Raw genomic sequence first — 27,980 nt, 5'->3', positions numbered from 1 at the left:
ATGCTTCTCGAGATCATTCTGCACCATGCTGGTTTCGAAAACAAAGGGGTGTGATTCTGTTGTAGTGATAAATAATGCCTGTGGCTTTCCGTCCAAGGAGCCCCCGCTTTGTAGCAGGGAGTTGCCAAGTGTGATGTAGCATTTCTTTTTATTGTTTTTATCTCCTTCTCCCCCCCCCCTCCTTTTAAAGCCAATAAAGTGGCAGGCTGTGGTTTATTTACAAAAAGCGATTTGTGTGTGGGAGACCTTGCTGGTGGGGCAATGTGGGTGTTGATGTGCACGTCCCTCCTGTGAAGCAGCTGCCTAGGTTTTCCAGTGGAGACAGCGCGCTGCCGTAGTCCTTGGAAAAGTAGGAGCCCAGCCTGGCTTGTTTGCTGTGGGGTCGCCTGAAACAAACAAGACGCATGTGAAAGAAGTTAAAAGTAGGGGTGTGCGAATATTCGAAATTTCGTATATTTTTCGAATAGTGTTTGCTATTCGATTCGATTCGCACTGGAATTGTACTATTCGAACTATTCGAACTTCCCAAAAACAAATACAGTCAACGACAGACTGAAAGTGCCCCCTTCAGATTTTCAATATGCTTCACCTCATTACACTCCCATATTGCGGCAAAGCTGCCTTTCAAGCTCCGTTGCGGTTGAACTTAGCCAAGACACAATCAACGTCCGATTGAAAGTGGTTCCTAGATTTTCAATATGCTTCACCTCATTACACTCCCGTATTGCAGCAAAGCTGCCTTTCAAGCTCCGTTACGGTCGAACTTTGCCAAGAGACGATCAACGTCCGATTGGAAGTAGTCCCTAGATTTTCAATATGCTTCACCTCATCACACCCCGGTATTGCGGCAAAGCTGCCTTTCAAGCTGCGCTACGGTCGCAAGTGTATTAACTCAAGAAAACGCTGGTTCCAACATGGAGATGACAGATGTGGCAGAGGTGGGGGCTCACTTAATGCTGTTTTGGACCTGAAATTTGGGCAGGAAGTCCAAAAAATCGGAAGCTGAAGCTTTTTAGCATCAAAAATTTCAGATGTTCTTATATATCAGCGTCTATGAGGCAGATTTGGAACTTCGGACTTGAAGGGAGCACACCCTTGTCCGCCACATCAGTTGGGCTTCCACAGAAGTTGAAAGAGGAGGAGAGGCTGAGGAAATGGCATCTTTGCCTATCACGTGTAAAGTGTTGTCGGCAACACTTTGGTTGCACCAAATCATGTACATAAATACAATTTGGCCTCTACGTTGCCTCATTTTTGGTAAGACAACTATCAAACACCACCTCAACCTAGCAAAAAGAAACACTTTCATGTTGCTATCTCATAAGAATATGCTTAGGAATCCTCTCCAACGTTTTTTTCTGCAGTTTCACTTCGAAGTATTCGAGAAACATTTTAGAAATATTCGAGGAATATTCGAAAAATATTTGATTCGATTTGCACTCACACTTCAATATTCGAATTCGCTTCGCACCCAAAATTTTGCTATTCGCACAGCTCTAGTTAAAACCTCAGTGTGTGGTAGGGGACCACCACTCAGTTGGCACTAAGTGTTTAATCGGTGGTTTAAAAAAAGTGGAAGCCAATACGCAGTGTCCAAATTCACAACCTTACGATGGCTCTCTTTGGATGACAGGTACTAATCTCGAAGGCCGTGCTTTTTACCATGGCCACACTTGAGGCTATGTTTATGTAGTGAAAAGGTGCGACATGTAAATAGGAAATGAGAGCTGTCTTACCGGCCAAACACTGCAGGGTAAATGTTCCAGCCTTCATCAGTGGCTTCCAGAGCAGATTCTAGAGCCACGCAGCGTCTGTGGTACTGAAACGTGATGACACCCCTACATTAGACACTGGGCTTCAGATGTTTAGCAAGCAAGCTCCACGTGAAGAGTTAGAAGTTTTATTGTTGGCTAACTGTACGGCCCTAACCTGCATATAGCCACATAACATGGGCCATTTTATATAGTATTACATAGCAGCAAACACCGTAAAAGTTAGACATCTTGCACTGCCTGCGTTCGTGACATTATAAATGGTTTGTCACATATTGGAAACAAAGTATAAAAATATGTGAACAATTTCATCACTGATGGCATCAATAATAATTTGTAATGTTATAATGCATAATGTCCAAGCCACTTCACAATTCTATACACAGAGCAACACATTTGTGTGACTGAACAGAATGCCAACAGCAGGTAAGGTAGGGATAAAAGTACTTGCCTCGCAAGTGAGTTTCCATAGTTGGGCCTGGGTAGGTGTTAGCAGGCTGGTGTCTATGGGCAGAGCCAGCTGCTCTTCGCAACCCGATGCGTCGGTCAACTTTATTTGCTCACTACTGCGTACCACCTTCGAACCTACAAAGAAAGCAGCAGTGTGTAGCTGTGGCCTTACTTGGCTTAGCAAGCTTTGAGCATTTGAAGGCACAACATTTTAAAGGGACACTAAAGGCAAATATTAAGTCGACGTTGATTGTTGAAATAGCGGTCCAGAAACCTCGTAGTGCTGCTTTTGTGCCAAGGAAGTGCTTATTTTGAAATAAAATCACGTTTTTAGTGGTCCGCATCGCGTTAGCGCGCTTCAAATCTCCCGCCTGAAAATACGACTTCCATACGTCACTGCTGCCGTGCCCAACGTTGCCCGCTTTTACTGCGCGGCCGCCGACACTAGTAGCAGCCGAGCGGAAGTGCAGGACCCACAGTAGCAACAACGGCGCTGCGGCAAAGACTTGCTCGGATGGGCACATTCAAAGCCTTCACCAAGTTGCGGTTGGTCTCGTAATTCTCAGTACGAAAGTGCAACGAGCACACACGCAGAGGTCTTGACTGTTTAGCACCACGACCTCCTCTATTTAGCACACTGGCGCAATGGCATGGCACTAAGCCACTTCGAGCGTAAGGGTTCATTCCGCGGCACCCAGTGAAAAGACACACCGGTTTCCTTGCTGCAGCACTGGCGTTGTGCACCATTCGGGCATCCGGCAATATCACGCGCATGCGGCATTTTCTCGAACTTTCTGTCAGAGCGACTTTCACGAGCGCGCAAAACACGCACGGCAGTACGCGATCCCGAAACTAGAATTGAGACGGGCGAGGCGCAGTTCGGCGAAAACGGAACCTTTGAACTACGCGCGCTGTTCCCCATGGCAACGCCACGGAGGTTTTGTTTTCCATGAATCAAGCGGAAACGAACAAACAGCATTTTATTACGTCTTTTGATGGTCGGAATGTTCTTTTTTTACTGCTGCTAGTTTGATTACTAGTGATTTATTGTAGGCCGACTTCCATACGTCATCGGGATCACTTCGAAAATATCCCACTCGTGGCGCTCATCATGTGATACATTTAGCTTAATTTCTCGGTAAGTAGGGCACTGCTGTTGATAATATTGCCGTTTTAGAAGTTGTCATACACTGGGCTTTCACTCTGACATAAATTGTTATTTGCCTTTAGTGTCCCTTTAACGTTTAAAGCTACAGTAAAGAGAAAACAATAAGCTTAAACTGAAATATTCTTTGAAAAGTCTATTTTAGATTATTATATGGATCGTTAGAAGAGAAAGCAAGATTTGTATAAATTCCGGCCAGAACCGTAACACCAGTAAGCTAGTCGGTGTCATTGATTTCAAAGGTTCTTTTTTGTCAATTTGGACTGCACTGGCTCCATCAGAACACGATGTAGAACATTTTAACTTATAGAAGATTAACTCAATCCTAGCACACCCTGTCAAAATGCATGACATCGCAGGGAGACGGTGTGAAATCTCCGAGGTGGTGGTGTCACACGTCTTTCCTTTTTACGCCTTTTCTGGCTCTCCTCTTGCACCTTACATGGCCAGCCAGCAAGGAAATGCAGTGTTTATCAGAAGGTGAGATCAATGTAATCACAGGGCAAAAAGATGATGATTTAACAGGTGAAAAGCTAGAAAAGGGGCCACACTACAAATGCCACAGACAAAAACACAGAAAATAAAATTCGCAAACATGTAATTACTAAGAAAGAAAGACAAAGCCTATATACATAATAAAATCATGCCACAGGTCTGCCCCTTCAGAACTAACCATCCATACAATAATCTTGTTAAATAGAGTGAGAGCAATGATGCATGCTGCTCCTTTCTTATGTATGATGTGCGCTTCACAAATTAAATGTGCACACTGTTCACTATATGTACTTATTCATTACAGTACATTCTTCATCAAATGCTGGCAAACAGCAACATTTTTCGCGCTTGCCCCTTAATATTGTCATTGCGTTTTCTTGGCTGGCTGTGCAAATTATACACAGCACTGTGCCATCCGCTTTATTATACTGTACGACTTGACTTAAAAATATACTAGTTGATAGTCACTACATCTGTCCTGTCTGCGTAACTTGTTCCGACATCTGCGGTGCTTGCCGTATTAAGAGAACGAAAGGAGGAGCACAGCATGCATCATTGCATACTGTTGGATTCAGTTCGCTGTATTGAGAGTAAACCAACCAGCCAAGTTAAGAAACCAATACACAGTACTACAATGTTGTGTGGAGATTTACACCAGATAGTTGTTTCCACTTACATACCTGAGTAAAAACTGGCCTCAAAGTCGCCATTGCCCAAGAGGATACACAGTGCAGCATCAGCGTAGAAGATGATCTTGGGCGTCTTCTGGCGCACCAGGTCAACGAAGCGAGCTGCGCAGGCATACTTGGGCCAGTAGGGGCGTGGCAGTGCATCCCACGATCGTGTCTGGCAGTTGGACGAAATCGGAGGTGGTGGCGCGTCCGGTAGGACACGATGCATGGCTGGCCGATACAGCATCACGCGTCTTCCGTCGCCCGACACACGCAGAACACGGCTCACAATCAGGTCAGCCCCCAGGAACTCTATGCACACTTCTCCGTCCTCAAGGATGCTCAGCTGCAAGAGAGTTGATGGCATCATGGTCCCTGTTTTTTTTTGTTTTTTTTTTTTTTTTGGCAAGTAGCTGCTAATGCACGAAAGCCCTACAGGCTTTTAAGTATGCTCTATCTGGTGCACTTCAGGGCCACAAAGCAAGACATCAGTGGGGTGTCACCAAATTGCGCTGTGCCTAAAACCTGGAGAATTGGTGTGAAGATTACTCGCACAGTTAGTTGGCATCACTCATGCTCAGCTCACCACTTTACTAACTGTTGAAGTTTAATGTCCCAAAACCACGATATGATTATGAGGCACGCCGTACTGGAGGCCTCCGGAAATTTTAACCACCTGGAGTTCTATAACGCGCACCTAAATCTAAGTACATACCTCTGCCTCTGCCTCTAGCATTTCATCTCCATCGAAACGTGGTCGCCGCCGTCTTGATTCGATCCTGTGACCTTTGCGTCAGCAGTCGAGCACTATAACCACTAGACCATCTTTGTGGGTGGCTCACCATTTGAGAAGTAGTAAACATGGAGTTCAGTAAAAGGATAAGCTGAGTGACACCCTCACCAACTGCCTTGAGGGCTGACACTGTGAAAAGGGCGAGTACCACACAACACAGTGATACCTTTCTAGTGAACTACACTGGCTGCAGGTGATGTCAAAACCTTTTCGACACTGGTCAACCTGGAAAAACGTTCGCTGCACCACTCGCAACATAAGACAAGGCCCTTAAGTGAGGTACACTTCCCCAAATTGTAGAAAGTAAGCGGGGAAAGCAAGTGTCGGCGTAACGTCTCAGGAAAATGTGGAAATGAAATGGGCCACTCATAGCGTGCACACTAAAAATGGAAGCATTGGATGGCAAGCAGGTTCGAATGAGAGATAGTACTATCAACAACTGGCTCAATCCACTGCATAAAAAGAAAAGGTGGCAGTTTTCTAGTATCACACAAAAATGTAAGCCCTCTTTTTAAAAATGCACGCCATCTAAGCATGGCGTAGGAGATTGCACTGTTGGAGTGCAGGAAGTTTCAAAGGCTTCACCTAAAATGCTGCATGCATCGGTACATACTGCAAACCTTTTGCAGCTAATAGTACAATAAAGTAGGCTCGTGCGAATAGTACATTTTAAGTTAGAAGCAAATTCGAAGCGAATAGTGATTTGTTTGAATAATTTCGAATCGAATTCGAATAGTATATATCGCATATTATAAAGAAAAATGACCATATTTGTCATCACCCAGCTAACCTGCACAATATTTTTGTTAAATGAAACAAGGCATGTGCAAATGTCATTCTTCTTGGTTCAAAGGAAGTGGAAGTAACTTTGAATAGTAGCAGGATTTGACTTTCAGTAGAATGCTAGTGATAACCTGTAAAATATGTTACGTTTTAAAATTTACTATACCTGGAGCATATAAGCCGGTATAACAACTTTTAAACTTAAAAAAAAATGAATCGATGTGAGGGTAATATGTTCATTTAACCTTGCAGTGGGGCTTTGCGGCCGTGTGGATTTTCCCTGGAAAGGTGTATTCACGGTATAGTACCCCTCCACTGCAGTGAAAGCACCTTTACAGGGGGGTTACAAGTGGACTAACATACACCTATTCGTTCATTTCGAATACTTCGAAATTTCCCGTAATTTAAATTCAAATCAAAGCGAATTCGAGTACTGTAATATTCACTAGAATATTCGCACAAGCCTACAATAAAGCAATTAAGACTATTTAAGAATGAATTGTTATTATGAAGACATAGCTAAAGTCACGCTGCTTTATACAAACACAATATATAAATAGAGGTTTTGTTGTGTTTATGAAACACGAAATAGTAGTGATATTATTAAGCAACAGCAAATGCATGTGCAATAACTAGCTTAAGTGCATGTGATGGTAGAGAGAAAGAGCAGTAATGTTCCACTCAAGAACTGAGGTTCCGAGAATAGTACTAGTGTGCAAGAAGGTTTCGCACCTTTTACGTGACTGTCTAAATGACCATGAAATCATAGAAATTTAGTAGAAGGCTTGCCACAGCGAAAGAGACGGACAGATTGAGGAATTGCCAAGGTAACCTCACCCATAGAAAACATCTAAACCAAAGAGCAATCCTCACTCGCATGTTCCGTGCCCAAAGACGAGTAGGCCGAAGGCCTGCCGTGTTCAGTGGCTTCTTGGGAGGCTCCATTTTGGAAGAAAGAGGTCGCAGAGGCTGGCCAGGTTGTAGCATGAACGCTTGCTCTGGAATGGCTGTGAGGGAAACGGGAAAAGAAGATCAGCACACAACATTGAGCGTGTTACTGCAAAAAAAGAGAATACATATGTATACAATACAGGAAAACCCCTCTAATGCGTTTCTCAGAGGACCACAAAAAAGAAATGTGGCAACCAGGAAATGTACAATGCAAACATTAGGTTATAGTCGGGAAAAGCTGCTACTAAATAATAAAATGGACGCATTTCACACAGCGCTAGCTCAGAAGAATTTAACCGCGAGTTACTACATCATCTTTTTGGGGACAATAGCGAAAGATGGCACTTTGTGCCCCTCCTGCCTCGGCAGTGATGCATAACGTACATCGCAGCGGTATCCTGCGCTGGGGGCTCCTCTGCAAGAGCTGGCACAGCAGGTGCCTTGCTGCCGGTGATAAGGAGCTGGGAAGTTCGAGGGAACACGTTGTCCAGTTGTTGGGAGGAGGGCGACCGAGCAAGAACGTGTGTAGCATCACACCCAGGCTCCACACGTCTGCCTCCAAGCCATGTGGACTCTGGGCAGCCACCTCACTGCACACATGCGAGGAAAAGGTCGGTTAAGAAAGGCGCGAGACGAGGAAAGCGTGCAAGTTATTTGTGCATGGATGTGACCAAGACGAGAGCGTCTTTAGCTAGGGCTGCTTTCTGGTCTTGTTGGCACGACATATCCTAAGAGTTTAGCGCAAATACTTACGAAGGTGGGACAAGACGAAATGGGCTTGTGTGTGTTCCCCCTCGTCTTGTCCCGTCTTCATAAGTATCTGTGCTAAATTCTTAGGATACGAGTGTCGTAGAATGCCAACAAACAGTAAGAAAAAAAGAAAAACCACTAGTGAAAAACAGACAGAATGACAGGAAGAGTGCCGGTAACATTCCTGTACCAAACCAACACCATTCCTGTCACTTTTTTTCTTAGCTAAGTGTTTTCTTGTTTCCTTAACACTTGGTGGCATTCTAAGTTTTTCTTTTTGTATCTAGAAATTTGTTGCATCACAGTTTAAGCAATAGAAAACAAAGAAAAAAAAAGAAGATAGAGAAACAAAGACAGGTTCAGTGCATCCTGCAACAGTAGCCCGTCACTTACGGTGACATGAAGTTTGGCGTGCCGCAGAGAGTGGTGTGCCGTTCCCACGGATTCTTCAATTGTGTAGCCAGCCCAAAGTCACAGATTTTCTGAGAGAGACAAATGCGGAAGTACTGAAAATTCACATATAGCTCAACGAATACGCAGTAGGCTTTAGTTTGCAAAACTCATATGTACTGGATTCACAAGTTAATTCAGCAGCTTCAGCGCGGCAACGTTATGAGCAGCTAGCAACGATATGTACTACAATGTGAACCTCTGTCTACGTTACCATATCATCATTGCACACATGACAAACCAGGTAACCACTGAGTACAGAGGAACGATGGGTTGCCTGCACTGACATGCATTTAGAATGCTTTGCTGACAGCTGCTAAGTTACCAGTCAGGTATTACAAGGTTGTCCCTTGGTGAATGTTGTTCAATAAAACTTGGCAATGTTGCTTGTTGGGTTAATTGATATTCGCTATTTGCCTATAGGCAATGAAACCTGTTCACATTTGCAAAGCAGCTCACTTGAGAGAACTGCCCACACTCCCTAACCTTCCTCTAAAAGGATCCAGCTGAAATTTCCCTGCTTTTCCTGTGCATTTTCCAGAACGGTCAAGTTCTTCGAAAATTCCAGGTTTTCCCTGTTTGCAGGCACACTGTGAAAAATGTGGGCCATAGCATACATTAAGCATTGGTTCATTTGATCTCTTCATTTACGGTGTCGCTTTGCTGGTGCTAAATTTATTACGTTGCTTTCTGAGGATGTTGCCAAGGAAGTAACTGTGAACCCTCCGGCTTAAAGCCAATTGCTACAGCTCTCGAAAGCTCAAGCAAGGTCAAATACAATTACGTGACGTATGCACTTTATTCAACCTACCCAGTGCAGGCAGTGTTGCAGTCCTGAGTACTGGAAACCAACAAATTGCCTGCTGTGTGTTTTTCTAAGCATTCACTTCATGGTGACTACATAGAATCAAAGTTCCATTATTTTGAGAATATGCTTGGTAACACTGTATTTAACGCGCACAAATGAACAGTGACGCGATTTTTGTTTGTGTGCTTCACAAACACAAAAGGCATCTTCGTAAAAATGACAGCAATGAGTGTTTATGAACACAATGTCCCACATTTTCGAAACTGTACAACCGCAGCTCTAAACATGTTTCACTTTTTGAGCGCACAAAAGAACAAGGACGAAAAACGACGCGGACACACCAACATGCCCAAGCATACGCTCTTTCATGCTCTAAACAGCATGTCTTTAAAATTTGCGAAATTCATCTTGATCAGTTAACGCTACTGCGATGTCATACTGAGTAGCTTCAGCTTGATGCAAACAGTATGCCTGTGGTTACATCTTTTACGACGTCCTGAACATCCGGCTCTATACTTGCATCGAATATCCACATGAAATAGCCACATTTATGCTTGTTAGCCTTACCACGTCGAGATTCTGAGTGAGGAGAAGGTTGGAGAGGCTTAAATCTCGATGAAGGATGTTGTGAGAGTGAAGGTAGAGGAGTCCTGATACCACCTGGGCCAACACATGACTGGCCTCAGGCTCGCTGAGAGGGTCCTTGCGCGACTTCAGGTAGCTCTGCAGCTCTCCGCCGGGGCAGTACTCCACCACAAGATACACGTACTGGCGGTCCTCGAAGTAATTGTACAGCTGGAACAAAAACACAAAATTATTACAACTTGTACATCACTTTGGTGTGATCACTACATTTTCTGCCACTGTGCCATTTTGAGTAGCATGCTAACTTGCATGAAATTGCAACCCCTCACCTGTGCAGCTTAGGTAGACATTTAGAAAGAAAGTTTCACCAAAGTCTACTTGTGCCAGAGCAAGCTAAGTTAGTCATAGCACAGTAATGCATTGCCAGAATGTAGTAATAAACTTGCTTCATTTATGACTCATATACCCTACTACTGAAATCTCGTGTAAAAAGAAAATACTGTGCGGTGCTTTCGCAAGTACATATGGTAACAAACCAATTTGTGAACCTTCTTTGCTTTGTCAAACTTGACACAGAGCACGGGACCAATGAGGCCACCAGCTTCTTGCCCAAGCTCGGTCATAAAGCAAACTTCATACTGCACAACATTCAATTCTTTTCTTCACTTCATAATAAATTAACAAATAATCAATGAACACTGCTACAGTGGAAGTTGGCTTCATTTATTGAATCTGACGTTTTTTATATACAAGGTGCGTATAAAAAGTATCAGGAACAATTTTTTCCTTATGTGACTGTACGTCCCAGCGCGCTTGCACTGCACATGCACTGTGGTGGCAGATGTGACCTTCAAGATGCGTCAAGTGCCAGTCGCCTGCGAGCGTTCCTTCAGGCTAGATCGTGTTTTTACTGGACTCCTGTCGAGTGACTCGGTGCAGGAGTAAAAAGCAGCGAACAACTGAACAGTGGTACGACATCAAATGTGTTGGCCTGATGATACCTGACCACATGACGACAAACAACGTTGCAATGATTCCCCAGCCCCCTTACAGCCCCAACTTGGTGCCAGCGGACCATTTGCTATTCACAAAAGTAAAATCCTTCAGGACACCACCATGAGACTCTAAGTGCTGTCAAAAAAGGTTGTACGTGTGCCCTCCCGGACATTCCCGATACCGCCTAATGGGAAGCCTTCGAGTCGTGGCAAAGCCATGGGCAAAAGCGTGTAGACACTCAAGGGATCTACTTTGAAGACCTTTGAGGAATTGTAGCAATATATCTAATAAATCATTTTTCCGATACTTTTTATACAAACCCTGTATATATAAAAGCTTGCCAGAAAGAGAGCTCCATGGAGAGTTTAAGCAGTTATCCGAGCATGGGGAATGCATGTTTGATAACTGCAGTGTAGTTTATCTAGTTTCTGCTAATTTAAATAATAATCAGTTTTTTTTTTTTTTTTTTTTACTGAAACAAGCATTTAGACACGCACAAGCTATGCACTTACATTCACTACAGCATGTGCCATCTTCGTGTCTCACCTCAACAACAGATGGGTGTTTCAGCCTGGAATGGATGGCAACTTCCTGTTGAACCCTGGTGCTACTGACACCAGTGCGCCTCAGAATACTCTTATCCACCTTGCAAAAGAGGAACAGGATATTTGTACATACTTTTAGGGGTGCGTGATTCTTAGAAACATTCGAATAACGAATAAAATTTTGTGCTAATCAGTTCTGTACTCAAATCAAATAGTCAAAACTAGAAGACATTGTCATAAGAGAAGAAAAGTACAAATAAAACAAGAGTAAATACTGAAAGGCAAAAAGCAGGAATAATACACAATCATTGTTATTTCATCAGTGCCAAGCTGCAGGGCCAGCACTTGAAGAAAGCTGAAGGGAAGTTAGAGACAACATAACAAATGAAGGAGCACGATATCACAGGCATAACATGGTGAGATATAAATATAATAGACTGTGTTACTGATCAAACATTACTAGATGATGATCTAGATCTCATCAAGGGAAAGGAGCAAAGTCGAGTACGTCATGTAATTTGTACAACATATGAGCAGTGGTCTATTAGAGTAACATAATAGTTAACAGAGTTATAAAAGCTTATAGGCAGAGGAGAGATTTAACACGGGACAGGGGTACTTAGAGATATCGGGGTGATGCCGTTGATCTTAATGATTCAAAATTGCGCTGCTGGTGGTAATAAATGACACTCAATACCACTGAGAACCTCATGTGCAGCCAGTGATCAGATAATTATCGGTGTGTTTATTAGATTAATAAAAAAAGCGCGATCACGCACACAGTAATTAATGTTTCCCGAGAACTCGATTAAGATAATGACAGCCGATCACTTAAACTCACCATTTTTATCGCTACTTCGAGTCCGTTTCGTCTTGACCTGGCGCGGTACACCTCGGCGAATCCGCCTTTTCCGAGGAAGTTGAACACTTCGTAATCCTAGAGGAAACGTGGTAGTTAGCGCATATGCGTACGCTTAGCACTGGTGTAGTTAGGTTGTTGACAGTATGCTTCTTCTAAACACATTTAGAAGATATCCGCAGCTAGGCCGCCACCACCCTGTTCGCTTTAGAAGCGGCGAAAAGCGTGGCGTTCAGCTCAGAGCCGAGGGCACGCCAGATATAAACGTGCCAGCAAACCGGATGCTCCAAATGCCGATCGTGAAACAACGCAGTTTCTAACATCGCTTAGACTAAACACCATGTGCAACAAAAGGCACGCATGCGAGAATGTCAGAAATGAATAACAGAAGCAATGAAATGCTCTTCTTTAAACGGTTTTTTGGAAAATCGCTTGCCTGTATGGAGTCCCCAAGCTTGGCTGAAGTGTCCGTTGATGCGACCATCTCCCATCGTACGTAGTCCAACACTGTCGTTGCTGTTGTCACGGGCGGTTGGCACTGGTCGTGCGAGCGTACACTACCGCTCGTTCGGAACATTCGACCATATCAGCGCCTATCACCGCAGTATTTTCGTAACAGGCACATGTGATTATGTTCCTTAGGTTCAAACTTACAGCGCCAAACAGAAATGTCGCTGACGCTACTGACGCCTTGTCAGATTGGATTGCTGTGGATTTGAATGGACGCATTCCTAGCTATTGCTATTTACTTCCGGTTTCGGTAATCCACAAAGCATCGCTTACTTGCTGCTAATGCGTATCGGTGAAATTGAGGCTGTGTGTTTTATTTAACTTTAACGTATTTGAGAACATTGGGATAACAAACGTAGCCTTTTTGTGTGATGCCTGATCTTAGATAAGGTGTTTTTTCTGCTAGCGAAAAATTCTGATTAATTATAAAATATTAATTGTAAAATACGAACACGACGAAAACGTATCCGAATGAGTGTTGGGATATGTCTAATCAAATTCGCCACGACTTCTAGGCTTCTTAAGGAAACCAGTAACAAAAAGAAACGCGTTGAGCAGTATCTGTAAACGCATAGGGCGTGTGAGGGAATCGCTACTTTGTCTTCGCTGTGAGCTAACGTTTTATCGTGCCCCATGGTAGATGGCGGAGGTCTGGCCTTCTTTCAGGACATAATTTCCAATCCAGCATTTCTTTAACCTCATTGGACCAGACAATGTTCACTGTCAAAAGCACTGCGCTCCATGTCCCTGCGTCTCGATGCAGCGGATAAGGGAAATCGAATATTTGGGGAGCATTTGAGGGAGTATTTCTGTCATACACTCTAAAAAGAGCGAGTAAAACGGGTGTCTTTTCGGTCCCACAACAATAATCTTCGTCTATCTCGCGTGCCTTTCCTTGCATTATCGCCGCGCGCCCGGCACTTCCAGGTCACGAACGACATGCGAGTTATCAGCGTTTTCAAGAAAGCAAACGCAAGCAAGCCAGATGACTATTGTTGTGGGACAAAAATACGCCTTTGTTTACTTTATAACATATCGAAAATGTTTGAGGCCCGAGTACTTGGTAAAGAACCCCAGGAGGTCAAAATTTCCGGAGCCCTCCACTACGGCGTCCCTCATAATCAGATCGTGGTTTTGGGACGTTAAATCCCAGATATTATTATTTTTACTTTATAGCATATATCTTACAGTGTATATCTACTAGCTCGCATGCTCTTCTTGCGTTATCACCGCTGTCCCGGTACTTCCAGGTCACGAACGGTGTGCGCACTATCAGTGTGACATAGCATCCTTAATAGGAAAGTGTGGAGAGCCGAGTTTTCAAGAAATGAAACGCAAGCATTCCAGATGATTATTGTTCCGTGGCAGAAATACTCCCCAAGTACTCGATCTTTTCTTACACTCTTAAAGCAGTTTAAAGTTTTTTGCTCCAGCTGTTCGCGGACACCACGTACTATATATCGGCGCGGCGCGGAATCGAATGCAATAAAATGTGCGAACGCAGTTATAAGAAGCCCTCTTTTATTTCTTCTACCATATGGCGCACATTCTCCTCGCGTACATCAGGTCTCCCGGCTTGCAGTGGAACGCTTTCGAGAAGTCCGGCAAGTTGATCAGCGGCACGTTGCAGCGGTACTCGTGCGCGGCGAGCATGTCCTCTCGTCCGTTCTCACGCAGCAGCCTCAGGTTGAGGTTGGCGCAGTACAGTAGTCCCCGGTTGAGGAAGAACAGCTGCTCCGGCGTGTACGAGAGGCCGGCCAGGGCCTCGTCGTAGCGGTCGCCGCCGAGGTTCTTCACGAGAAGCCGGTAGGCGCGCAGACTGGCCCTCAGGCCTTCGGTGTCCGCGGCCAGCTGGTAGCGGCTCCAGGTGTCGTTGTGGGCCGCCATGCCCGGCACGCGGGCGCTCGAAGTCTCCCACTGTTCGTTGTAGCAGGACATTCCCCGTTGCAGCTCCTCGCGGAACTCGGAGGAACACCAGTGGTCCTCGTTGCCGGATTCATCGTAGTTGCAGCCGTCGCTGTCGAAAGCACCGAGCACCTGACGCGCGATCATGGTTCCCAAGGCGCCGTAGTTGAGTGCCACGGGGCCTCCGTAGGCGTACAGTGGCACGGTCAGCACCGCGGGGTGAACAATGAGCCGGTTTTCATCCGGATAGTAGCGGACGCCCACCTGCGACGCCGCATTGAAAAAAAAAAATAACAGGAGTAATGTTTGGACACGAGAACACGTGCGAGGGTTAATAAGTAACAAAAAAAAGTGCTAAAGGCTTCGACAGAGGATGTGCCCATGTGGTACGTATAATATCTCTACTATACGAGCAGTACGAATACCAAAGGTTAGGAAAATGTTTTCTGATAACTGTTTTTCTTATAGAGAAGTTATCGTTAAATGATACCATAAATGACTTGACAAGCAACATGTGTCGGACCACGAAACGATATTATAAAATTGTGGTCGCTGCAGGACAACGGGAAATATTTTAACTTTGCCAGAGACATTTCTTCTACAATGGGCATAATTAGATTGGCCATGACAATAACCTGCGACACTCGATAGTGGTACGTCTGGTCATCCTGGTGGCGCTCCCGAAGTCCCCGGCGCAGCTTGGAGCTTTTGGACTCCTTCACGCGCAGCCAGGTGGCCAGGTAGTGCTCGCTGAGGTCCGGCAGCTCCGAGTCGAGGCCACGCGCCAGGGTGTTGTTGCGCATCCACTGCGGGAATGCGATGAGACCGCGCATCTTCTTGAGCTTGGTGAGCGCCTTGGACTTGCTACGCTCGTCCATCCAGCGCACCCGGCGCACGGTCTCCGTGGTCACCCACAGCACGTGGTCGACGATGGCCTTCACGTCGAACTTGGGCTTGTCCGCCGCCCCGCCGTGCTGCTGCACGTAGAGGGCACTGAACGCCGTGGGCATCAGTTCTTCCGTCTCGCGCATGCATACGCGCCACAGGTTTAGTTCGGCCGGGGCCACGTTGTCCTGCGTGGTCTGCACCTGTCGGTCCAACAGGAACTGGGCCTTGCGTATGGAAAGCGCCGCTTTCGGACCCAGTTGCTGCAGCAGGAGCCAGCCGAGGTAGTACAAAAGACTTTGGGCCAGTTCTGGCTTCCGAATGAGCCTGGCTGTTGCAACCACGTGATCGGCGTGCTCCAGGATGAGCGGCTCGTTTGGAGACAGCCGATGTCCTGCAGAAAGCTGCGCGTTGACGGCGTCCAGCCAGAGGCTGCCTTCGTCCACGAACGTCATGGCCTCCAACTCTCTGAAACTCAGCACCCGCCTGAACTCGAGGTTCCGCTTGCGGGCAGTCTTGCGCACGTTGTTGGCCTGGTCGCGGAGGTACTTTTCGCAGAGCAACACGGCCGATTCGATTTTTTCGGCCTGTCCCGGTTCGCTCAGGATCTCGCTGGCGAGTGAGGCTATCTTGCGGACGGCGGCCTTTCGCGCCATCGCCTGTCCCTTGTCGAGTATGGTGCCGCGGTCGACGGTTATGAGGAGCCTCGAGCGATCGTGCGGGCTCGGTTTGACGGTGACGTAGATGAGCGTCGGAATGTCCCACTGCAGAGACAACTTCACCATCGTCAGGAGGGAGTCCAGCGAGCGAGTTCGCGTCACCTGCGGCCATTCGAGACCGACGAAACTGAAGAACTCCTTGAGCACTCGAATTCCGTCCGGATCGTTCTTCTCCACACGCACACACGATTGGTAGACATAGGCGAGTCGCTGAAAGGCGTCCTGACCGCGAGCTGGAACCTGCGAAACGTATACGTCAGTCATTGTCGTATGAGCAAAGATGGCTTCATATAGCTCACAGGGTGCATGATAGCGGTAACAAAATGAATTAACACTTTCTGAAAGCTCTTTAGGTAGCATTTCTGCGCACTGTGCGCGAGAAGCGGCTGAGAATTATATGCCGAAGTCTAATCGGAAATGGTAGAAAAGCGAATTATCGGAAGGGCTGCAACGACGCTTGAGCGAGAGGATCGCCTGCGGCGTCCCCTCCTCCCCTCATCTCTGAACGACCTTTCTCAACAGATGAACGAAACGAGCCCTCGGATTGATCGAGGGCTCGTTTCTTTTGTTAGACACAATTGACCTAATGAAACCAGAAGACAATAAAGCTACAAAGAAGGTATAGGGGACGCATGTTTAAACTTACATGGTAATTATATGACGTAAATGGAAAGGAATTATGAAAAATGAACTTGCCGCAGGTAGGGGCGGAACCTGCAACCTTCCTTAGCTTAATTGTCTGTTGGTTTCATCAGGTTCTCTCTCAACGTAGCTGCTCCCCCACCTACCCCCTCACTACCAGGGGGACAACAGAATCCGGTCGCCGCCCTTGCTTGACTCAATTGTATATGAGCGGGCTTCGTTTAGAGAGACCAAGTCACAACCCTTGAATATAGAAGACTTCGTCTGGTTCAGCACTGCACCTGGGTCGAGATGAGCGCCTTCTTCTGGGCCGCGGCCACTTCGTCCGCGAGCTCGCGGAGCACGAGGCGTCGCAGCTCGCCCTCGCGCGCCGGGTGCGTCTTGACCCAGCCGTCGCAGACGAACCGATAAAAGTTCTGGCACGGTGCGATACGGTTGTTCACGCTCGACGAGATGGCCTGCGCCATGGAGGTGCACTCGGCCGACTTGCAGGCCGGGTGCGCCTTCACGTACGCTACGCGCGTCGGTCCGAGGGCGATGAAGCCAGAAATGAGAAAGCTCGCCATCACCACGGCCACGATGACCACGCGTGGCCGGTTCAGGTCGCACGTCAGTTCGTGCAGCCGCTGGGGTCGGATTCCGTCGTCCTCGTCCAAGGCCGCTTGCATGGTGGCTGCTTCTTTCTCGTCTCGCGTCCCCTACGACTTGTTATATCCCGGCAGTTCCCGAAACAATGGTGTGTACACTCGCCGGTTCGCGTCTCGGTCGTCGCTCCGCGACAGGTGAAGACGCGCGCGCGTGCACGTCGCCGGTGGAACGTCCCGAGGCGGCCCTATGTCTCTTACCGCGAAGGCATCATAGCTGATGGCTGACCATTGATTTTGTTTGGTTTCCTTCTAAACAAAGTCAGTACCCACTACGGGAGCTAATCAAAAACCACATGGAATTACAGTATCCCGAAATCAAGCGATACATTCGGCGAAAAAATCAAGAGAAAAGAAAATAACGTATAAAGAATTTAGGAAGGAAATCACCTTGAAATAAGTAGAAATTCTACTATAGATTGGTCTAACAGCACCTGTGTCCAAAAAAAGGAGGCTCTCGGAGAAAGAACTCGATTTCGATCATTGATGATGGTGATGATGTTCCTGATGGCACTCACCCATCAAGAGGGATGGGCCAAGAACCGTGTGGCAGGATTTTTAAGATAAAGACCGATGAAGCTCAGGGAAATTGGAAATTTAGATTACAAATAAAACATCGAATAAATGAAAATGCTAAACCAGCAAGCGGTCAGACTATCAGATGGAATTTCTGACACATACAATAACCCACGCGGTGGTAAACATCTGGATGTGAAGTTATATAACGAATCAATATACAATATGGATTGGGAACAGCAGGGTAGCCAGAATTTTTTTTCGGGTCGGGGGGGGGGGGGGGGGGTGTTTAAACACCTTTATGTATGTTCGTGCGTGTGTTTCATTAGCTATCGCCAGAATTCTTTTCGGGGAGGGGTGGGGGGTTCAGCCATTGTTTCTGTGTGTTCGTGTGTGCATTTGTATGTGTGCGAATATATATACACATGCAAAATTGAAAAATTTCGGGGGAAGGGGGTGTTAAACCCCCAAACTCCCCCATTCTGGCAATGCCAGTGGTTTGCAACCACGCGAATACAAGAAGAACCGTTGTTCTGATCTCGGTGAGAGTATGGGGATATATATTTTTCTTGGCCGATCACCGCAATGTCTCAGTTTATCATCATCAGCAGCAGCATCACCAAGAAGGCGGGCGCTATGATGCGCGGGGCCGGGGACGCGGTGGTGGCGTCTGTGGCAGCAGAGAGGGTCATCTGTTGGGCTAGCGGCGCCGCAGACGACGTACAGGCGCAGTCAGGCACGTTGCTCGGCCTGGTACTCGCCTTCGCCAACGTATTCTTCAACGCGTCCAGCTTCGTCATCAAGAAGCATGCCCTGCGCAGGCTCGGCGAAGGTACGTGAGACACACCTGCACCGCAGGCACGTTGCACAGACACTGCCTGGAGACAAGTTCAAACTCTTTTTAAACATGGCTAAGTACAGCGCGATGTATGCCACACTATAGTCGTACCACACTTGCCTCTGGTGTACCGTTCTCCCTACACACTTATACATTTAGTAGGGGTGCGGGAGTACTCCCGAAGAATTACAATATCGCCACACACGTCTGAGAGGTATAGCTAACTATATACGTCTTCTCGCGGCAGCGCGGAGATTTTGTAATTGTGAAAGAGCAATTTACTAATATAAGAAAAATCATTTTTCTCTTTAGTGTACCTTTAAAGTTTTCACTCAATCACTTTTCGTTTTGTAGAACAAAAGCAGCGAACTCTCTTGTCATGACATAGGCGTTGTACTTTATAGAGAAATTATATAATGTGGACGCGTGTTCTTTCTAGGGGAACGAATTTTTTTTTTAATAACGGGCTTGTTTCATCGTCTTTTCCTTGACTGTATAGAAACATGGTTTCACCTGGACAACGTGCCTTCCAGAACTGACGTTTGTTTCTTCGCTTAAGGGGGCCATGACACCCAATTTTCGATAATCTGCGTTATGTAGGTTCATCCTTGTGCGCTCACAAACAAGCTGGCGAAATTTTAGCGCATTTGGTTGAGCACCTAATTTATAACAGACTATTTTTAGAAACATGTGAGCGTCCTGAGAGTTGGGCAACACTGACGCACTCGCGAGCCATGACGTAACGAACTTCTTGCTGGGCGAGCTGCACAGGTACATCACGGCAAGGAATAAATGAACACAAACATTCACTTGTGCAAGATAACAGTTACAGAAACGTTTGATCAGTACTTAAAAAAAGAAAAGAAATGAACGTGGGAGCAAAGCAGATAAATCAAAACCCAGAAACATGATCCCTAATGCAAATATAACGCAAATCCAGGAGCAACTAGGACAAAATTAGCCACTTTTGTAGCCAATTAGCCAAATTAGACAAAAACGCCAGAAAAACAGGAATAAAAATACAAGAAACAATGATTAAAGAGGCCTGTTCAGGTGGATTATGTCCCTGAAGACACTTCACTTGCGCGACAAATGAACTGTTAATTTTAGTTATAATGTACAAAGCATTATTGCCACGCTCCATGTGTTGGTAGCACTTGCAGTCAGCCAAACTTGAATCGAGCTGGTGGTTCGTCATTGCTCTGCGACCACGGTGTCTATACGATTATTCATGCGTACACTTGTGCAGACGATGAACGAAAGTCCGAGGTCAGTCCTCACGGAGGCCTCAAGCTACGATTCCTGCTCGACCCGGAGTGGCTAGTGGGAGCAATTCTCGGTGAGTCTACAGCCCGCAAGCCGTATATAGCTCGAAATACAGTACATCCAAATACGGCAGGAAATGACCATCGCATTTATTAAGGCACAAGCCTTAGAAGCCTCATGAAACGCGAAAATTGACCGTCGTTGTCTGCGGCGTCAACATGACCGAGTGATGCAAAAAAATCTTCACGCGATGACGCCACCATATGACGTCATCATGACGTCACATGTCACATGATGACGTCATCACATGACATCGTCGCTTGGTCAAAGGTGGGCCGATCCCTGAGGCAGTACAAAATCAGGTGAGATGCAGAAAGCTTGTTATGCCTACGATCCTGGAGGCAGTGCAAAACGATGTTAGATGCAGAAAGCTTTCGGAGGTGGGGAGTAGTATTAGTACATCGACTATGGCTAGCTATATATTATTTATCAGGCTGAAGACATTGTCGTTTCATTTTTTTTACGTAGCGCTGTCTATATAGTCGCAATGATTAAGTCAAGGCGTTTTTTTTCTTTTTTTTTACTGACGCAGTGGCTTTACTAGTAAGGCTACAGGATGGTTTACCTTCTGGTGACCTAACCTATTGAAGAAGACGCGCAGAACAGCGCACTGACACGTATTCCCATGGCAGGCTTCTCCGCGGACGTGGCACAGAACTTGGCGTTGCAGTTCGCTTCCTCCACGGCAGTCGTGGCCATCGGCATGGCGAATGGACTTGTCACGTGAGTTTCTCAGCCACGTTGCCTATTATGTGCCTGCGTTAACCATCTTTCTTTTCTTGCGATAACAATTATGTAGACACTCTCGGCGGATTTTTGCCGTCGCCGTCATGTCCCGTATATGTATCTATATATACATAAAAGCCGCAAATAAAAATTGATTCAGAAGAAAGAAATCACAGCATATCCACGGAGTGAATGATGATGAGTGGGCGAAGCTGCGGAGGTTCATCGGTAAACCGTGAATCTTCCGTGAATTCTACCCAGTACATCATCACCGACGTGAGATCGGGCGCGTTTATACTAAAGGTTCGATGAGTTATGACGACTAAGCAGCTCACTTTAATTTTATATGTACGCTGTGAATTTTCATTGTTTAGAAAACCATTGCTTTCGAAAACATCTGGCGTCTTTCGTTAAGCAGCTGGCGTCTTTTCGTTTTGCTTTAGAAACATCTGGCGTTCTTTCGTTTTGCTTTTAGAAAACATCTGGCGTCTTTCGTTGGTTTATTTCATCAATCAACGGCGATTTGAACAAAATTTTTATTGTTTAATCACGCACAGGAGAAATCTCACCAGGCACTACCTTGGAGGTAAACAATGGCTGCTAATGGGAATGAGAGACAGAAGAAGTCGGCTTTTAGCTAACACTTACACTTCTACTTCTACTAATGTTTCCTACTGGAACATGCCAATGGCTGCTAATGGGGAATGAGAGACAGAAGAATTCGGCTTTTAGTTAACGCGCACGCTGCGAATTTTTTGTTGTTCAACAACGCACAGGAAAAATCTCCCAGCGGCACCACCTTGGAGGTCAAGATCTGGTACTAGCGTTACGACTGGTTACGCACTACTACGACTACGAGGGACGAACGGGTGCCGCCTTAAGGAGCTTCGCCCCTAAAAAGAACCGTAGAGCGCAACCGGGGTTTCGAAGCTGCGACCCCTCGCTCCGCAGCGCGCTGCTTTTCACAATTACGCCACGCGTCATTCGTTCTCCGGGATACTAACGGCTACAGTGAACTATACTAACGGCAGAATACAAACGCACGCGGCGTTGGGTGAAACGCGCGGGATGTCACACGTCGCGAAATTAAAATTATGTGAGACGCGGGCCGTGCTGCATCGTTGCCCGCGCTGCGTTTGCGTCGTATCTAGGGAGCGTATACATAGGGAGCCTACAAAGGCACGACACGGTCTTGGGACAACGTGAGCGCAAGAGACCGAGAGTGGCTTGCGTTCTGCGCATGCGCCCTAGCGGCTCGCAAATTTCTTGGGTACCCAATTCTAGAGCTCTATTTCACCGGAGTTGGGATGTGCGCCTCCGGCTTGTATTTTGACATACAGGGAGTGGTCTACCGTGCCTGCGCGATTATCTCTTGAGAGGGAGGGGGGGGGGGGGGTGTACGTCTTCTGCTTTCACCGCAAAGTTAGCCGCACGAAGGTCACTTTGCTCGCTGCAGCGACCGCGTTTGCGACAGGAGTGAGCTGAAGAGCCAAAGTAGGAGCTAGTTGAAGTAACAACTGTAACAGTTAGCGCTCGTACTGTGTATACCTGTGCGTTCTTTTCGTGCGTCCTTCTTTGTGTTTGAGCAGCGCGCTGAAAGTGTCGAGCTGTGACAGTTAGTTCGCATGCGCCTTGTGTGTTTTCTTTTCCTGCGTCCTTTGTGCTTGAGCAGCGTGCAGCCTGTTTCTAGCTGCTTGCCGTTCTTCCTGCGACATTCCACTTTCTTGCTATCGCATTCATTGTTTTGCCCTTGAGGCGAAACTGATTTTTTTTTCTTTTCTGCTTTCTTCTTTTTCTTTTTTTTTTTTTTTTTTGCTCAAGACTTGAGTAATCAGCATCGATTCGGACGCGAACCTTGCACCTACGTCACTTGACGTCACTGCTCGGAGCGAGTCGGCCATATTGGTGAACAGCGGCTAGACATTGTTCAGCGCTGTCTCGCCGCACCAGGCGAATTTCTTCCTCCGCTATGGTTATATGCCCAGTTTTGGCTGCTCTAATCGTTGCGAAAGCTGGCAAAGGTTTTTGAAGGCTAGTGCGAGCGTACGAAAATGCTGCTATCTGAGTATATCTCGCTGCGCCCTTTATGTCCCCCAGAGAAACAACAGAACACGCCTTTATTTCGCCTAGAGTAACAAAGTTAGTGCTGAAAACCAAATAGTTCACGACGTCGCCGTGCGACACTTCTGGGAAGGCGGAGATATTCAAAGTCGTGTCCGTTCCGTGTCAAAGCGTGTATATAGGGATCCACTCCGTCGAACAACCACACCTTATCGTCATAGCGAGAACACGCTTGCCCTAGCTGAATAGTACGCAGCATATAACGGCCGCCTTGTGCCCACCGGCGGCATGACGGACAAGAAACGGCTCGCGAAAAAGAAAGTGACCGTGGCAATGCGGCTGCATCAGCTCCGTCGTACTGAACACTGTAGTCGTATGGCTGGCACGTACGGCTTGTCTGTGCGGCTGTTCACCGATATGGCCTTCGCAGCAGGACCGCAGCAATGGTGACGTCCCGTGAAAGCCATTCATGTGCGTTCAGGAGCGGTGGCTGAATTCGGGCTTCGTATTTGAAGAAACCGGTTGTGCGAAACTAGCACACGTTAGCCTTTTATACGAAATTACGCGTAACACGTGTTCTGATCGAATATTTCTCATCGAACAATGTCTGTAGCTTGTCCTGAATGTGCATCTTATGAGACAATGAGCGTCCGAACCTTAATTCACCTTATCAGCCTTTCATATATGTCACTTGATCACGTGTAAGAGCCTCACTCACCCGCCACGGTGGTCACGGTGCTCGATTGCTGACCCGCAGGTCGTGGGATCGAATCCCGGCCGCGGCGGCCGCATTTTCGATGGAGGCGAAAGTGCTCGAGGCCAGTGTACTTAGATTTAGGTGCACGTTAAAGAACCTGAGGTTTTTGAAATTTTTTTGAAATTTTCGGAGCCCTCTACTGCGGCGTCTCTATCGTGGTTTTGGGACGTTAAATCCCAACAATTATTATTATTATTATCATTTACAGATCACCGTCGGTGACCGTAGTTGTCATCGTCTTTGCTGTGTCATCGCCAGGCCGCCTTGCCATCCTGCGCTTCACTATTGGGTGAAGGAAAATAACATTTTCTCCATGCACTCTAATTTCACACGGCGCACTCATGTAGTAGAAAGAGTACGTTTGATGACTTGTCCGGTATAGTAAATATAACAGAGAACATCAGAGTACCGAGCTCGTGGCAAAATTATAACGGTCTTGAAAGATCTTGCGGCACATGCTTTGAACGAGTGCACTGATATTTGAAAGTATACGAAATGAATGCGCCATGACACCTGCAGCGCCCTCCTGACAGCCACGCTTCTTCGTCAAACGACATCAGTGCTGGTGGTGTGCGCGTGCCTCCTGACAATCGTGGGCACCGTGCTCATGGTGCTCGGCGTGCCGGCTGAGATGGAGCCCATGACCGTCATGGAGCTCGAACTATACCTCGTGCAGACAGGTAGGTGCCTCATCAGGGGCGTAGCCAGGGGGGGGGGGGGCACACCGGGCCCGTGCGCCCCCCGAATTTTTTTTTTTTTTGCCATGGCATACAGAGCCCAAAATGGCACTCGACTACATCTGCCTGCCCGGCCCCCACTTCAGATCAAGGAGGTGCCCCCCCCCCCCCCCCCCCCGAAAAAAATTTCTGCCTACGCCCCTGTGTCCCATGCACACGAGCATGGCCTCCGAGATTCGGAGGCCATGACACGAGCAAGTTCGTGCAGTGTTGTGCCGATATGCCATTGAAAATGTGCGGACCAGCTAGTCCGTAAACTCGTAAATATTTAGGTTGGTTGGTTTTGTACGTTTAGCAGAATCATGTGCGCACTCGGACGCGCGCGCTCAGTCACAGGGACGCCGTGACCTGAAAAAATCCCACGTCTACCGCACGCTGTAGGCTTCCTGGTATACGTGTTGCTGATGGCCGGACTCCTGGTGTTGTGCACGGGCCTGCTTTCGCACGCTCGTGGGGGCCAGTGCATCCTAGTGAACATCTGTATCAGCGCGCTCTCCTCGGTACCCTATACGATCGCCGTCAAGGCCATCTTGATGACTGTCTCCGAGGTCGGACAGCTCGTGTCCGTGCGCACCGTTGCCTGGTTCGTGGTCGTCGTCGTTTCCTTCTGCGCTCACGTCATCTTCCTCAATAAGGTATGTGCGTGCGTGCACGCGTCACGTCGTTTGGCACCTGCATCTTGCTCGTAGCTTGATCGCGGACAGCGTCTTTTAATTGCGTTTAAGAGGTGTTAGAAGAGACAAAGGTTTCCCATTTTTACGGGGCCGGGGGACGGGAGGCGTTAGACGCCCAGCTAAGTGTGCATTGTGGCTCACAAAATAAACCCATCATTGTTGTGATCATGGGCTCAGCGTTCGATAATTCCAGCAGTATTCTGCCGGTAATTCTGCCGGTAATTAACTCTTCCCTCCATGCCGGCCCTTCTTCCATGCAATCTTCAACAGAACAAGTCTCGTCGATACTGAGTTTGCTTCAGTCCACAGAAGTTTATTTCGTATCCCGATATCCCGAAAGTTAATTGAGCTGTCTTTAATCGTAGACATTTTTTTTCTAGGACGAATTGTTATTTATTCTCAAATTCGTCGGATGAATTGTGGCACAGACAACTCATAAAATATGAGCTGATATGAGCACTCATGCAATGAATACTACAGCCTTTCACGATTCACTCACTCACCACTCGCTCGCACCTTGGCAAAAGTGACTGATCGTGCTGCGGCTAGCACACTGTGTTTCACCGTTGCGATTCATATCGTGGTTGTGGGACGTTAAACCCCAACAATTATTATATTATATTCAACGTTGCGATGAATGTCCCGGCCCTCGACGGCCCATGTGGTACACATGTGCAGGGCCTGGAACAGTTCGATCCGGTGCGCATCTCCCAGCTGTCCTCGTGCTTCTTGCACCTGAGCTTCACAGCCACCATGATGCTGCTGTCCCAGTCCTGGCAGGAGGCCACGCCCTACCACGTGTTCCTGCTGATGCTGGGCGTGGCGGACGTGTCCTTCGCTCTGCTGGCCTTCGTCATCTTCCAGGACGACCACCAGCGTTCGGACACGGCGGTGCGCATAGCGCTGCGACTGCTCATCACTGCAGGCTCTCGCAGACGCGCGCAGCCACTACCGTCGTCCCCGGTGGTGCAGCGGCCCCTCCGCATCGTGGCCAGTAGGAGACGACACCAAAGCAGATGACAGGTCGGCGTATTTTTTTCTTATCACGTGATTGGTGATATTGGAGCACGTGTTAGTATTTAGGGCACCTCCTAAAAATTAAAGATGTATGATCGCAGGAAGTAGGGATACATTGATGTATCCCTAAAAGGGGCAGACTCTTTGATGTGAGAAATTAAATTCTGCTTCCAGACCTGAAACACTGGTTAAAGGGGCTAGTTCTTACAAAGGAGGGAGCTGGGTAAGCGTGCGTGCCACATGCGATCAAAGCGACTGTGGTAGCATGTTTGACTTTCAGAGCCAAATGTATCCTTCAGTTCAAATCGATAAAGAAGTGCGCCGTTGTCTGTTTAGCAGGATAAAAGAATAACAAAGAGAAAGAAAGAACTAAATGAAAAGAAAAGGAGCACGACAACATTATGAGCTTTTAATTAGCACTATCTGTACCAGCATTTTGCACATTGTATCTGTTAGAAACGTTTAGATACTGCGGCATTTGTAATATCCTGATGCGTTTCGTTTATCTTAATATATTTTCCGTTTAATTTTCAGACCTGCTGCGACCAGCCTCACCCGACATGACTTGGCCTTCTAGAGAATGAGGAATACTTGTGTAAAGGCCAGCCCCTTTCGCTCTGCGTGATTGTTCCTGTAAAATGGAATATGCTGAAGCCACCATGACCTGCACTGCAAGCCTCAAGGACAACGCGAAGCTTACATGGAAAACCCGACCTCTTCATTTCGTGATGTCACCAATATGCTGGCGAACTATGGAGCTATGGTGATGATAATGTAAATGGCCCGCGAATAAATGAATGCCAGCTACGTGTATAAATGAACAATGAATGAATAAATGAATGCCAGCCTTGCGTACAAAATTGTGTGCTCACTAATTTGTGCTAAATGGAACAGCATAGGCGTGCGCAGCGTTCCCCATCGGGGGGGGGGGGGGGGGGGGCAAAGGTTCATCGCAGCGCCCCCCCCCCACCAGGGGCGTAGCCAAGGGGGGGGGGGGGCGCTGCGATGAACGAAATTTTTCAGTTTTGCTTGCGTATATATACACGCACACATACAAACACACGCACGAACATATATAAAGTATGGTTGAACCCCCCCCCCCCCCACCCCGAAAAAAATTTCTGGCTACGCCCCTGCCCCCACCCTACTAAGTTAATGTATGGGGCAGATTTTGCGCCCCCCCCCCCCCCCACCTCTTAGGTGACTAGAAGGGTCAATGTGCGGGGCAGATTTTGCGCCCCCCCCCCCCTCCTCTGTGCGCACGCCTATGTGGAGCAGCAACACGATCCCAGCCATCGTGAAAAAGTATACGGTTGGTATAGTGTCTTTGCAATAACACAATTCTCGTGTTAATTTGTACATATATTCCATCACTTTTGAGGTCACGTGTAATCTTTTGTCGAGTTACTGCGTTACTGTAAATATTCGCTTGCTGTTAAGCTTCGTCCCCTTGTCGGTCAATGCGGGGACGCGGCAAAGCCGCCCTCATCACTTGAATATTTCATTCGCTCGAACAATGTGTGAGTCATAATGCTGCTCGCTTTATGTGCCTTCATCACCAGTAGATGTAAGTGACTCACCTTGTTTTCACGGCAAAGTCGGTCTCGTATTGCTATGAACCTTTTTTCTCTTTTAACAAAGTGACCTTTGTTGTCTTGGAAAAAATGCAGCGGTACTCCTTTCGGAGACTTATTTCATGGGCCTACAGAGAGAACAAAAGCGTAAAAGCTGGGAAAAAGTATTAACCAGCAAAGCGACATAACGAACAAACGATGCGCAGTTACGTCGATAGTTCATTCGGACAATCTTTTTGCAAATCTCCTGAAAGAGAAAAATAACTCTATTTTTGATGCTCCGGTTGTGTCAGGACCTACCTTAAAGGGGTCATGAACCACTTTTCCAAGTAATAATCTAATGACCTCAGTATCGGAGTTTACTGCCTCCCGAATC

General features: G+C 47.0%; 3 protein-coding genes across 3 annotated transcripts; 1 reads left to right on the top strand and 2 right to left on the bottom strand.

Annotated features, from left to right (window-relative positions):
- Positions 1-7: 7 nt before the first annotated feature.
- On the bottom strand, positions 8-12,755 carry LOC119383270 (serine/threonine-protein kinase PLK4). The gene is made up of 11 exons (XM_037651333.2): positions 12,510-12,755; positions 12,056-12,151; positions 11,216-11,314; positions 9,656-9,883; positions 8,224-8,312; positions 7,465-7,670; positions 7,003-7,136; positions 4,563-4,899; positions 2,224-2,357; positions 1,737-1,819; positions 8-386 (listed from the first exon to the last, which is right to left on the bottom strand). The coding sequence occupies exons 1-11, from the start codon at positions 12,648-12,650 to the stop codon at positions 218-220; spliced, it is 1,716 nt and encodes a 571-aa protein (XP_037507261.1). The 5' UTR covers positions 12,651-12,755; the 3' UTR covers positions 8-217.
- Positions 12,756-14,087: 1,332 nt separating this feature from the next.
- Positions 14,088-17,444, bottom strand: LOC119383267 (neprilysin-1). The gene is made up of 3 exons (XM_037651330.2): positions 17,016-17,444; positions 15,124-16,332; positions 14,088-14,752 (listed from the first exon to the last, which is right to left on the bottom strand). Exons 1-3 carry the CDS (start codon positions 17,400-17,402, stop codon positions 14,114-14,116), a joined length of 2,235 nt encoding a protein of 744 aa, XP_037507258.1. The 5' UTR covers positions 17,403-17,444; the 3' UTR covers positions 14,088-14,113.
- A 1,035-nt stretch (positions 17,445-18,479) lies between these two features.
- LOC119381213 (uncharacterized) lies at positions 18,480-26,033 on the top strand. The gene is made up of 6 exons (XM_037649161.2): positions 18,480-18,726; positions 19,982-20,071; positions 20,691-20,781; positions 24,122-24,282; positions 24,721-24,974; positions 25,692-26,033. Exons 1-6 carry the CDS (start codon positions 18,480-18,482, stop codon positions 26,031-26,033), a joined length of 1,185 nt encoding a protein of 394 aa, XP_037505089.2.
- Positions 26,034-27,980: the final 1,947 nt, after the last annotated feature.

This window comes from Rhipicephalus sanguineus, chromosome 2 (assembly GCF_013339695.2).
Source record: "Rhipicephalus sanguineus isolate Rsan-2018 chromosome 2, BIME_Rsan_1.4, whole genome shotgun sequence".
NCBI lineage: Eukaryota > Metazoa > Arthropoda > Arachnida > Ixodida > Ixodidae > Rhipicephalus > Rhipicephalus sanguineus.
This window is presented reverse-complemented; position numbering and strand designations above follow the sequence as displayed.